This window comes from Macaca fascicularis, chromosome 6 (assembly GCF_037993035.2).
Source record: "Macaca fascicularis isolate 582-1 chromosome 6, T2T-MFA8v1.1".
Lineage (NCBI taxonomy): Eukaryota > Metazoa > Chordata > Mammalia > Primates > Cercopithecidae > Macaca > Macaca fascicularis.
In genome coordinates, this window is record NC_088380.1 from 80640853 (window position 1) to 80654156 (window position 13304).

The following is a 13304-nucleotide window of genomic DNA, read 5'->3' on the forward strand; positions in this document are numbered from 1 at the left end:
CAGGGGCATGATACTTGTACAGTGTCACCCAGTATTGTTAGTCCTGGTCCATTTTCAGCTCATACCTGCCTTCTAGATTGAAATTGAGGCTGTGACTTTATTTTCAGATCCTCAAATTGCTCATCTAAGAAACATACACCGTATAGACTGGGAACAGTGGCTCATGCCTGTAATCCCAGCACTTTGGGAGACCAAGGCGGGTGGATCATTTGAGGTCAGAGTTGGGACCAGCCTGGCCAACAATGGTGAAACTCCATCTCTCTGAAAATACAAAAATTAGCTGGGTATGGTGGCGTGTGCCTGTAATCCCAGCTACTCAGGAGGTTGAGACAGGAGAATCACTTGAACCCTGGAGGAGGAGGTTGCAATGAGCCAAGATCGCTCCACTGCACTCCAGCCTGGGCAATAGAGTGAGACTCTGTCTCAAAAAGAAAAAAGAAATATACACCTTATAAATGATTGCTTGTTTTTGAAGCACACCAACTTAGATTTTCATAAAGAAAAGTATAATTCCATGAAGTTCTTGCCTTCCAGAGGGAAGATACATTGTTTAAAACTGTATCCAGGCCCAGTGCCATGGCTCATGTCTGTATTTTCAGCACTTTGGGAGGCCAAGGCAGGCGGATCACCTGAGATCAGGAGTTCAAGACCAGCCTGGCCAACATGGTGAAACCCCATCTTAAAGTACAAAAATTAGCCCCAGGCATATGGTGGCACACACCTGTAGTCCCAGCTACTCAGGAGGCTGAGGCAGGAGAACTGCTTGAACCTGGGAAGTGGAAGTTTCAGTGAACCAAGATCACACCACTGCACTCTAGCCTGGGTGATAGAGCAAGACTGTCTCAAAAAAAAAAAAAAAAAAACTGTATCCATAGAAGCAAACCATTTTGTTTTGTCTTGGGCTTTTTTAGATCGAAGGTGGACCAGGTACAGGACATAGTTACTGGTAACCCTACAGTCATCAAGATGGTCGTCAGCTTCAATAGAGGTGCCCGGGGACAGAACACCCTGCGCCAACTCCTGGCTGCAGTGGTGAAAGAGATCATCGAGGACAAGTCGCTGATTATCAACACGAACCCTGTAGAGGTGTACAAGGCTTGGGTGAACCAACTAGAAACACAGACTGGAGAGGCCAGGTAATAGTCAGGAAGGTGTTGGTCTTCTGTTGTGCTTTTTGATATTTTCACATGTGTATTTATTTACGCCCTTAAACTTTGTTAGGCAAACAGTACATAGTCAATTGTCAATCCAAAATGTTACCTCCCTTTAACATATCCATGCAAATTACGTCTTGATACTAAAAGGTATTTTCAGATTTCAGAGCCAGGTGATCCCCGATGCCACAACTTCCATAATTCTCTCCCTTGTTTGTTTTCTTTGTGTATTTCTAAACCTCGACCTAGAGATGGTGCAGACTCTCTCTTCACCTGATAATACATACTTTCTTTACAGTTACCAATCAAGTAACTTTACTGTGTAAGGTTTAACAATCCAGGTTGGATTGGCTTATTCCAAGTGGTGGTTTGTAGATTTAAGCAATCCTAGCTTCTTGTTTCTGTAAAAGGATGTCTGTGAAATAAAGTGTACACAGAGAATTTTGTAATTATGTGGCTGGTTGTCACAGTACTATTTGTAATAATAAAAAGTCAGGAAAAGTCAAAATATTTAGCGTTGAAGGATTTGTTAAATAAATGTTGGTATAGCACATAATGGAATAAGTATTTGGAATGGTGGTGTGGATATACATTTCTTGGCACAGAAAAAGTTCATGGTATATTTTCCAGTTGGAGTTAGGTGCAATAACCCATTTTTCTGGGAAAAGAATGCTCATTGCATACACCACACAGGATCTGTATAGAATGTCTATATACACAAATTGCATTATACTCATCAACACGTGAGGCCCATAGACATACATGCACAGAGGAGGATTTGGACAGTTATGCCCTAAGGTATGAAAATTGGTTGTCTGCTTTGGTATTGTTTTAGATGATATGTGATTTTATTTTTCCGTAATGAACATTTGCTTTTTATAATTAAAAGAAACTTAGCTGAGTCTAAATTACCTGGGTCTGCCTATTATTTTGCCAGAAGAGCCCAGAGGGACAGCCTCAAGTCCTTCCTGCTCCAAGTTGCAGAAGGTACCCTCTGTGAGGGTGGAGCCTCCCCTCATTTACTAAACATTTTGTTACTGATGCCAGCGGGCAAAGTCCAATTCACTGTACAAAGCTTGACTATAGAACCAACTTGGCAAGAAAAACTAATGCTTGTACCTAAGCCTCCAGTTAATTTAAAGCCTTTGTGTTTTCAGCAAGTTGCCTTATGATGTGACCACAGAACAAGCTCTAACATACCCAGAAGTGAAAAATAAACTGGAGGCTTCCATTGAGAACCTGAGAAGGGTCACCAACAAAGTCCTGAATTCTATCATTTCTTCCCTTGATCTACTGCCGTAAGTTGTACTTGCAGCAAGTTTAACATTCTTTCCTGGAAGTTCTTGGAATACGATGTAAAACAAGCCCCTGTAGTGAAGACAGCAGTTTTCCCTTATACTGTGTTTACTATTTTAAAAGATTGCTACATTTACCTTTTAAATCCTGAGTGTTCTGTAAAGAAGGGGCAATACTTCAGTAGCAAACACAGCTCAGTTATTATCATCAGTGGAAGTCCTGTGATTCCATTACCATCTCATCTTATGTTTAATTTTTAGAAAAACTACTCAGCTGAAGTTGACTGGAACAATTGCTGTGTGTTTTTTCCTCACTCCGCCTTTTTTCCATTATTTTCTTTTGTCATCTGTTTTATATGTAGTTATGGATTGAGGTATATAGCCAAAGTACTGAAGAATTCGATCCATGAGAAATTCCCCGATGCAACAGAAGATGAGCTATTAAAGGTAGATTTTCAAGGGTAATCTCACCATAGCTTCTCCTGGGGTTTGAATCAAAATTACCAACATATAACTTTGTAAGATTGTTCCCCATGTGTAATTATTTATAAAAAGCTGCAGGTCTTCTGTTTCTAATGACTCTCAAGATAATTGATTAAGCTGAGGTTAATTTGGAGATCCTAGACATTATTGAAATTCTTGTATTAGAGCATTTTGGGGGCAATGAGCATTTTTTCATCAAAAACAACTTTACAAATTATGCTATTAATAATGTGTGATAGTATTCATTACCTTTACTTAACTCCTTGTTAGGATTTACATCAGAAAATGATCTGCTTTCTCTTGGGAAATGTAGGGAATATGTATCTTAAAAAAAAAAAAAAAAAAAAAACTAAACTAAAACTCTTGAGTTTTCTTTCTTAAAAATGGTCTTGCACTTCTACATCACTCCAGATTGTTGGAAACCTCCTGTACTATCGGTACATGAATCCAGCCATTGTAGCTCCAGATGGCTTTGATATCATCGACATGACAGCTGGAGGTCAGATAAATTCTGACCAAAGGAGAAACTTAGGATCGGTGGCCAAGGTTCTTCAGCATGCAGCCTCCAACAAGCTGTTTGAAGGAGAAAATGAGCATCTCTCATCTATGAACAATTATTTATCAGAGACGTATCAGGAATTCAGGTGAGAGGGGCCATTAGTTTTGGAGAAACATGCAAGAATGGTAGGCAAGAATGATATGTGCTCTGTGCCCAGAGCTAGAGTGGGCATGGAGGACAGGAACCCCAGGTGGTTACAAGCATTTCTTCTACCAACCACTCGGGGAAAGAGGAGAGAGGGAAGTGCAGGCAAGATTGCCTCTGCCTGGCGATCCCATCCCACCCCAGCTGCTGCACTCCCATTACACTGAGTCTTTTCTGTGCGTATTCTTTCTGCTGCTGACAAAATGGAATGCTTGTTCTTCCTTGTAGGCTACAGGCTTCTAGTACCTAGAATTTAAAAATCAAAATAGCAGATTTCTGCTTTTTTCAACTTAAGAAGAGAGGAATCATTTTTAAAAAGTTTTCCTATGAGGAAGAACTTGCCTTATCTACATCAAATACATTTGACCCTTGATTAACACAGGTTTGAACTGCTCGGGTCTATTTATATATGGATTTTTTCAACCAAAGACAGAGAGAAAATACAGTATTCATGGGATGCAAAACCCACGTATACAGACAGATGACTTTTCACATACATGGTTCCACAAGGCCAATTTCAAACTTGACTATGCACAAATTTTGGTGTGTATGGGGGTCCTGGAACCAATCCCCCAAACATACCAAGGGACGACTGTAGTAGGAAATGGAATACTTGATTTTGAAAGGTTAGGAAAGCCCAGATTTTGTATTTGTTGATGATTGTATATGTGAATATGTTCTGTTCTATTTTCAAGCCTTTCTTAATGACACATTTAAGAAGATTTAATTATATTGATTTGTGTTTCCAAGTTATATCACTAATCATTAACAAGAAAGGCATGAGTCTGGTAGTCAGATTCACTCCTCCTGGAGCTCTGAGGAAGCACTTTCCTCTTGTCATGTTTGTTCTCATGTCTGCCATTTAATCAACAGGCCATAGAAGTATAACATCAATTTTGCCTCTTTTAAATCCTCACTTGGAAACTTATTTCCTATTCCTCAGTCTCCCTCTGGGTGAGTGACTTATCTGAAAACAAAGGTAGTTCATGATTATTCATTTCTATTTAGAATTTGTGGTCTTTTGTGAGAAAATTACCCCAAATCCTCTTACTACAGAAAGTGTTGGTTTTTCAAGCTGCAATTTTTTCATTCTTCTCACCGACTAAAAAAGTAATATCCAGGCTGGGCAACATAGGGAGACCTCATCTCTACAAAAAAATTTTAAAAATTATCCAGGCGTGGTGGCACGCACCTGTAGTCCCAACTACTCAGGAGGCTGAGATGGGAGGATCACTTGAGCCCGGGAGGTCGAGGCTGCAGTGAGCCGTGTTTGTGCCACTGTATTCCAGCCCAGGTGACAGGGTGAGACGCTGTCACACATACACACACACAAAGTAATATCCATTCCCCACATTTCTCATGAACTTTTAACTGCTGGTATTCCTATCAGTCATTTATGTTCCCAGCTATTCTTTATTTAAAAAAAAAAAAAAAAAACAAGACCAAAGAAGTGAGCCTCTTCTAAACTCATCCTTTCTTCCACTCATATTTGTCCTTTGTGTTTCTCAGAAATCTACAAAAAATTATAACCAAAGCAGCATAGGAAAACTGATTGTCACATGGGAACATGCTCCCCACAACGGGGCTCTGCTGTTTAACCTCCCCCAGCCTCTGGCTGGGAAAGCAGAGGTCATTTCTGGTACATAAGACCCTGGTGCCCATAGGAGAGATACCAACAATGATTTCAGGCATATGAAACATTTACAACTTTATAGAATAAAATATATATTCGACCTGCACAAGACTTGTTTAGGCAAAGAATACATAGAACTACTAAACTGTGATCACAGCACGTCTCACTTTTCTTGATCTCTGTCAAAACTTGCTATAGCTTAAAATAGATTTTTTAGGGTCTGAGTACTGGGACATGTTATGTGTCTGGATGTCTAGCCTTAACAGTCTTTCCATCAGCCAGCAGATATTTGCAGCAACAAAGAAGAGTAGACTTAATCTCATTTTTGTCAAACTGGTAACAGAAGCTCTGAAGGGTGATTAGGGTGATGCAGGCCCAGGAGCTTGTGCTTTTTAAAGCAGCAAATTTGACTAATTGTTTTTTCTATTGTAGTCCTCACAGAGACTTGATTCTTAGATCAAGAATTATCATTTTTGACTTTTTATTTTAAGTTTCAGGGACCATTTTTAAAGTAACATTTTTAAGATGACCTGTGCATAGGTCACTATATCACTAAGTCACAAACAGGGCCTGAGGCCCTCGCCACTCTCTCCAATCCTGTTTGAGGAGCTGGGTCCAATATCCAGAAACATGGATGCAGCTCCGACAGCCAGGAGCCAGCCTGAAAGAAGCCATAACACGTCCTCTCAAGGTTTGAGTTGGGAACAAAGTACATGTCATCATTCAAATTTTCCTAGCTATTTTGATAAAACTGTTTAATGCACACATTTGAGTCTATCTTAAGACTTTTTCCCCCTTTATTAGGAAATATTTCAAAGAAGCATGTAATGTCCCTGAACCAGAAGAGAAGTTTAATATGGACAAATACACAGACCTGGTGACAGTCAGCAAACCAGTCATTTATATTTCAATAGAAGAAATCATCAGCACACATTCAGTAAGTGGGGCTGGGGAGGCGTCTTAGCAATGGACCTATGGTTTAGGCATCTGTTATCTTGAAAATGTTTAATCTCTACAGGACTTATTGTACACATGTGCTAATACTCATATTCTTAACCCTAAAAATCCCTCAATTATTTATTCCATGACTCTTATACAGTAATAAAACTCTTCCTCCCAAACAAGAAAATTCTATTTTTACATGATATATTTATTCCCTGACTCCTATATATTAATAAAACTTCTCCCCAGAAAAGAAAGTGTACTTTTGGCATAATCCATTTACAAAGCCAGATTGTGACTGGGATGGTGGCTTATGCCTGTAATCCCAACACTTTGGGAGACTGAGGCAGGAGGATCACTTGAGCCCACGAGTTTGAGACTAGCCTAAGCAACATAGTGAGACCCTCATCTCTACAAAAAATTTTTAAAAATTAGCCAGGTTTAGTGGTACATGCCTGTAGTCACAGCTACTTAGGAGGCTGAGGTGGGAGGATCCCATGAGCTCAGGAGTCTGAGGCTGCAGTGATCTATGATGATACCACTGCACTCCAGCCTGGGCAATGGAGCGAGACCCTGCCTCAAAAAATAATAATAATAAATAATAAAAATAAAGCCAGATTGTAAATGTGCAGTTTAAGCCCCAGGCAGGGACAGGCTATGGTGTTCTCATCAGCCAAAGCCATGCTATCTCGACCCACACCCTGTCTCTCCCCTCTTCTAGGAACCCTCTCAGTTTTTCCAGTAATTTTCTGAGGGAAATGAGAATATTCTTTTTATTCTAATGTTTTAACATAGAGAGGCAGTAAGCAGGCTATGCAAAGAAAACAAGAAACTATCACCCAAAGGTGGTAGCCTTCTGCGAAGAATCACTTCCATTGTTCTGGAAACCGCCATTTCTTGGAAGCAGGCAGTTTTTCACATCATGTGCTGTGCTATGACATCTACATCTGGTTTGCATGCAGACATCACTGCTGTCAGCCATTAGCATCTATTAAGTACCTGTTGGGTGCAGGGCACTGTGCTCAGTGGCATGGGGAAGGAATTGGGAGGCTTTAGATGGCTTTGCAAACATTAAAATTTTTAAAAAGCTAATCATTGAGGGGTTTGCATTGTTTTGTTTTTAAGATCAATTGGAACTTCTTTCCTGAAAAATCTTGGTTTTTAAAAGGTAACCTTTTCAAGAATAGTTTCAGACCTTATGAGTTAAAGCAAGGTCCTGGCGATATGTTAACAATGCACCCTGGACCTCCCAAATTAGAACCTGCATTCTAACAAGATCCCAGAGGATTCAGATGCACATTCAAGTTCTAGATGCTTCAGTTAAGGATGCACCCAACTTTGGCTTATACAGCCAACTAAGGGGAAAGCATAATAAATACATGTTCTCAAAGGTTGTGCTCCAGCCCCCATCAAACCAGACATACTAACAAGTGGCAGGTTAGCTGCTTAAAATTTCAGTCTATTATTAAGCTCTTCTAAGAAACTAAAGCTTGAATGTAGATTTGAAGGAAAGATTGAATCTAGTATTGATTTTCTTCTTTCAGGATTGAAACAGGGAACTTCCCTGACATTTACATCAAGCTATCAATACGTACTGATTAAATGAATAGGCTGTCCTTGTTTTCTCTATATATAAACACCCTAAATTACAAGGAAAACTGTCCAGCAATCTAGCAATGCATTACTTACGAAAATAATTATCTATTGGACAGACTTGTTTATATTTGAGCAATGACCCATTTGTCTGTTTTTATGGTACATTATCTGTCTTCAAAGAATGTGCACATCTTGGGTGCACATTTGCTGAATGCAATATCCACATGCAAGAAAAATGGTGGGGAGTACTTGTTTAGAGTGAGAGATTCTTTCCTGAGAGTAGCAGAGAGAAAATGTCACCATATTAATTTAGAAGTCTTAGAAGTCTTTAGGGAGAAATAGTCTCTTCTTTTGTTAACAAGAATTGAAAACAGAATTCAATCCTGGGAAAGAGAGCTTGTGACCGATTTGGAATTCCTTCCTGTGTTAGGTTGGAAGCAGATGTAATGTGGGGAAATTGTGTAATTTCATAGGAAGGCTGTCCTGTTTACTGTCTGCCTTCTGTGTGGAGGCGTCCGTGTGCAGACACAAGCACAGCAGTAGCAGGATTTGCCAAGCCTGTGGCCATGTGCTTGCCCCTTTCTCTAAGGAAGATGTAAGAACTTCAAAATAAGCGCTTTAAAAAGAAATTACTAGGAAATTTTGTCAGAATAAAAGGTAGAAGCTGACCACCTAAATCATTTTCAAAGAAAACAGCCAAATCAGTTGCCCTGTCTCATCAGAGAACAAGAACATAAATTTATCCATCTTGCATATTTTGTTCTTGTCTCTTAATTTTCCCTCCAAAACATCATATGTACCGCCTTTCCAGATTTTGCCCAGTCTTTGTATCACCTCTATTATTTATTTAATGCCTTTCTTTAAATCAACTCACCTTTTTAAAAACAACACATAATTTATTTGCTTTAAAACAAAGTACCTCTACTATAGTGAAAAACTAGCCTGCTTTGCCATACACAGAAACTTTAGAAGAAAATAAGAATAGTGAAAACAAAATAGTTAGATACAGTCACTTCTTGCCTTGAAGTTATGCATCTGAGGTGTGTTCTCTCTTTGTTAACAACCCTGCATGTGTCAGGGAAATGTTAAGAAAAAATTAGCATTAAACAGATACTCTCTCCTTCGCTGATCTTAAAGATGAGAAGAGAATGAAAAAGGCAGTAATCAAGACAGTGCTATGCTGGCATAAGGTTAGACATAAAGACCAACGGGATAGAATCAAGAGTCTAGAAATAAGCCATCACATTTATGGTCAATTCATTTTGACAAGGGACTAAGTTCAATGGGAAAATAGCGTCTTCAAATGGTACTGGGACAGCTGGAAATTCAAATGCCAAAGAATGTAGTTGTGCCCCTTCCTTCCACTCTATACAAAAAGTGAACTCAAAATGGGTCATGGACATAGATGGAAGAGCTAAAACTATAGATCTCTTTGAAATAAGATATAGGAGTAAATCTTTGTGACCTTGGATTAGGCAGTAGTTTCCTAGATTTGACACCAAACACGCAAGCAGCAAAGGAAGGAAATAAACTAGACTTCATCAAAATTGAAAACTTTTGAGCTATAAACAGAAATATCAAGAAATTGAGGCTAGGCATGGTGGCTGACACTTGTAATCCTGGTACTTTGGGAGGCCAAAGCGGGAGGATTGCTTGAGGCCAGGAGTTTGAGACCAGCCTGAGCAACATAGTGAGCCCCCATCTCTACAGAAAAGGAAAAAAAAATTAGCTGGGTGTAGTGGTGCATTCCTGTAGTCCTAGCTACTCGAGAGAATTAAACAGGAGGATCCCTTAAAGCCAGGAGTTTGGGGCTGCAGTGAGCCATGATCATGCCATTGTACCCTAGGTGACAGAGTGAGACCTTGTCTCATTAAAAAAAAAAAAAAAAAAATCATCCAGGTGCAGTGGCTTACACCTGTAATCCCAGCATATTGGGAGGCTGAGGCAGGTGGATCACTTGAGGCCAGGAGTTCAAGACCAGCCTCGCCAACATGGAGAAACCCTGTCTCTACTAAAAAATACAAAAATTAACCAGGTGTGGTGACACATGCCTGTAATCCCAGCTAGTTGGAAGGCTGAGGCATGAGAGTCACTTGAGCCTGGGAGGTGGAGGTTGCAGTGAACCACTCCAGCCTGGGCAACAGAACGAGAATTTGTCTCAAAAAAAAAAAAAAATTGAGAAGACAACCAAGAGAATGAAAGAAAATAATTGTAAATAATGTATTTGATTGGGGACTTATATCCAGAATATATAAAGAAATCCTACAACTCAATGATAGAAACATAATCCAATTTAAAAATTGGACAATTACACATCAAAGGACACAGTCAACTGAGTGAAAAGATAACCTATGGAATGGGAGAAAATATTTGTAAATCACATGTCTGGTAAAGGGTTAATATCTAGAATATATAAAGAATTCCTACAAATCGACAACAAAACAACCCAATTATAATATGAACAAAGGACTTGAACAGATGTTTTTCCAGAGAAGTATACAGATGGTCAGCATCACTAATAATTAGAGAAATCAAAACCGAAACTGCAAGGATATACCACTCACACCCAGTAGGATGATTAATATCAAAACAAAACAAGAAGAACAACCAAAAAAAAAAAAAAACAGAAAATAAGTGTTGAGAAGGATGTGAAGAAAATGTAACCCTTGCACCCTGTTGGTGGGAATGTAAAATGATGCGGCTGCTGTGGAAACAGTATGGTGGTTCATCAAAAATTTAAACATAGAGGCTGGAGTATGGCGGCACGATCGATTTAAAAAAATGAAACATAGAATTACCTCATAATCTAACAGTTCCACTTCTGGAAGTATAACCACAGAAAAACGAAAGCAGAGTCAAAGAGTTATTTGTTCACTCATGTTCATAGCAGCATTGTTCACAACAGCCAAGCGTCTATCACTAGATGAATGGATAAAATGTGTTATATTCATACAATACGATATTATTCAGCTTTAAAAAGAAGGAAATTCTGATACATGCTACAACACGGAGGAACCTTGAGGACATTATGCTAATTGAAATGAGCCAGTCACAAAAAGACAAATACCGCTTATATAAGGTACCTAGAGTAGTCAAATTCATAGAGGTATATTTGTGGTTTCCAGGGGATAGAAAGAAGACATAATGGAGAGTGATTACCAATGGGTACACGGTTTCTTTTAGGGTAGTGAAACTGTTCTACAGTCAGAGGGTGGTAATGGTTGCACAGCTCTGTGAATACACTAGAAGCCATTCCATCGTACATTTTAAGTGAGTGGATTTGATGTATCTGAATTCATTTTGGTAAAGCTGTTGGAAAAAAGATTGAAAATGGAAAAGGAACTAGCTTTTCATTATGATGCAGGATTTTATAAAAATAGTTGCTCAGAACAACAAATGTTACCTCCTGTCTCCAGGATTACTAGTTCCATACTTTGGAAATGTTGTTTCAATGTAACTAGAAATGCGAGCAAAAACAGATGTGTTGCTGTTCGTGTATAAGGTTGTAACAATTAAACCAACTCCATTAAAATTTGTTTAAATTTAAAAAAAAAACAAGAACCAGATGTGTTGTCCTTCATGGTTTCCCCCAAGTGCTGCTACCCCTCAGGAGTTAATGCTGTTTCCTCTAAGACCTGGCAATACACCCCAACAGATGTTACTCATCTTTGGTCCTTCTTAGGATCAGGAAAGGGGAAACCACTCAGGACATCTAGGTCTCTTACGTCCTTACCCAGGAGAGATCTTCATTGCAAGACAGATTGAAACAGCTAATAGTAGTGATTAAGAAAAAAATGACTGTAGTGTTTGATTACTGCATAGAAATGTAAATGCCCTTCCAGTTTGTTACCAACGTTAGCTGAAAGACCTGCCTCATTCTGGACTCTTTCCCCCAACTTTGACTTTTTCTATGGAGGAAGAGCGAAGCACAGAGATCAGGTAGTAGAAGGCTACTCCTTGGCAGACCTTGCTGAAAAAGGGTTTATGAACATGTTTCTTGCTACAATTTCTTGATGTACAGTAGGTACTTCCCTCTAAGATACAATAAAAACTGTCTCTATGTCTCTGATTTTTATAAATGTCATACTTGTGTTTAAGATTTAAATAGTATGAGGAGGACATTATGAAAAATTTCATATAAATATGGTACAGTTGAGAATTTACTTTTTTCTTTGTGTGTGTGTTGCTTTCTACATAAAGCTCCTGTTGGAACACCAGGATGCAATTGCCCCTGAAAAAAATGACTTACTGAGTGAATTGCTGGGGTCGCTGGGAGAGGTGCCGACCGTGGAATCTTTTCTTGGTAAGAGCTTGTTCCTTCTACCTATCCCTTGGTTTTTGTTTAATTGGGTTGGTTGGTTGGTTGGTTGGTTGGTTTTCCTATCCTAGATAAAACAATTTCTTTTGGAATTTAATGCTTAAGCATATTTAAAGAATAACAACTACACTTGCCCCTTCCTACAGTGAGAGTTCTATAATTGATAGAGTCCAGGATTATAAAATAATTCAGTATTTTTGAAGGTAAGCTCCAGATATGTAAAAAAGGAATTGTCAACCTGTATTATACAGAAAGAAGGCATCGTTAACCAAATTTATTAGAAAATGAGAAATAATTTTATTAACAGTTATCCTTTTTAGTAATTTGTTTGTATTTGAAATACCTATGTCCCATGTCATTTTAATTTTTCAATCGATATTTTAAAAGCCACTTTAGCTATAGTAGAATGTGGGTTTTGTGAAGGCCATGATCTCCCATTTAATTACTGAGCCTGTCTTTCCCACAGAACTTTTATGTTACGTTATTGGTGCCATCATCACAAAGAGTGAATTGTAAAAATAACACTAGGATTTTTTCCTTACAGGAGAAGGAGCAGTTGACCCCAATGACCCTAACAAGGCAAATACATTAAGTCAGCTTTCAAAGACCGAGATTTCTCTTGTCTTGGCAAGCAAATATGACATAGAGGACGGTGAAGCTATAGATAGCCGAAGCCTCATGATAAAGTAAGTTTGGGGATTAAAGGGCACATGTCTCCAAATGCACATCTTAAACCATGCAAATTCAAATAAGGCTAAATCCCAACTAATTTATTGAAAAGTATGTGAACATTGGCCAGGCATGGTGACTCACGCCTGTAATCTCAGCGCTTTGGGAGGCTGAGATAGGCGGATCACGAGGTCAAGAGATTGAGACCATCCTGGCCAACATGGAGAAACCCCATCTCTACTAAAAATATAAAAATTAGCTGCGCGTGGTGATGCATGCCTGTAGTCCCAGCTACTCGGGAAGCTGAGGCAGGAGAATTGCTTGAACCCAGGACGCAGAGGTTGCAGTGAGTGGAGATCGTGCCACTATACTTCAGCCTGGCAAAAGAGCAAGACTCAGTCTCAAAAAAAAAAAAGTTTGTGAACGTTGAAATCTATTATGTATATCCATCAAACATCTAATCAAGGGATAATAGACTGTAGAATTTAGGAAGGAATTAAATATTACAATA

The 13304-nt window shown here is 39.0% G+C and overlaps 1 protein-coding gene across 3 annotated transcripts in view; it reads left to right on the plus strand.

Moving 5' to 3' along the window:
* IQGAP2 (IQ motif containing GTPase activating protein 2) overlaps positions 1-13304 on the plus strand; it is a 310898-nt gene that overhangs the window by 272090 nt on the left and 25504 nt on the right. For all 3 annotated transcript variants that reach the window (XM_005557201.4, XM_045393897.2, XM_045393896.3), the window contains 7 exons: positions 912-1136; positions 2312-2452; positions 2812-2896; positions 3344-3576; positions 6073-6205; positions 12007-12109; positions 12669-12810. In XM_005557201.4, the coding sequence (XP_005557258.3) occupies positions 912-1136; positions 2312-2452; positions 2812-2896; positions 3344-3576; positions 6073-6205; positions 12007-12109; positions 12669-12810 (1062 nt within the window). The remainder of the gene's footprint in view (positions 1-911; positions 1137-2311; positions 2453-2811; positions 2897-3343; positions 3577-6072; positions 6206-12006; positions 12110-12668; positions 12811-13304) is intronic.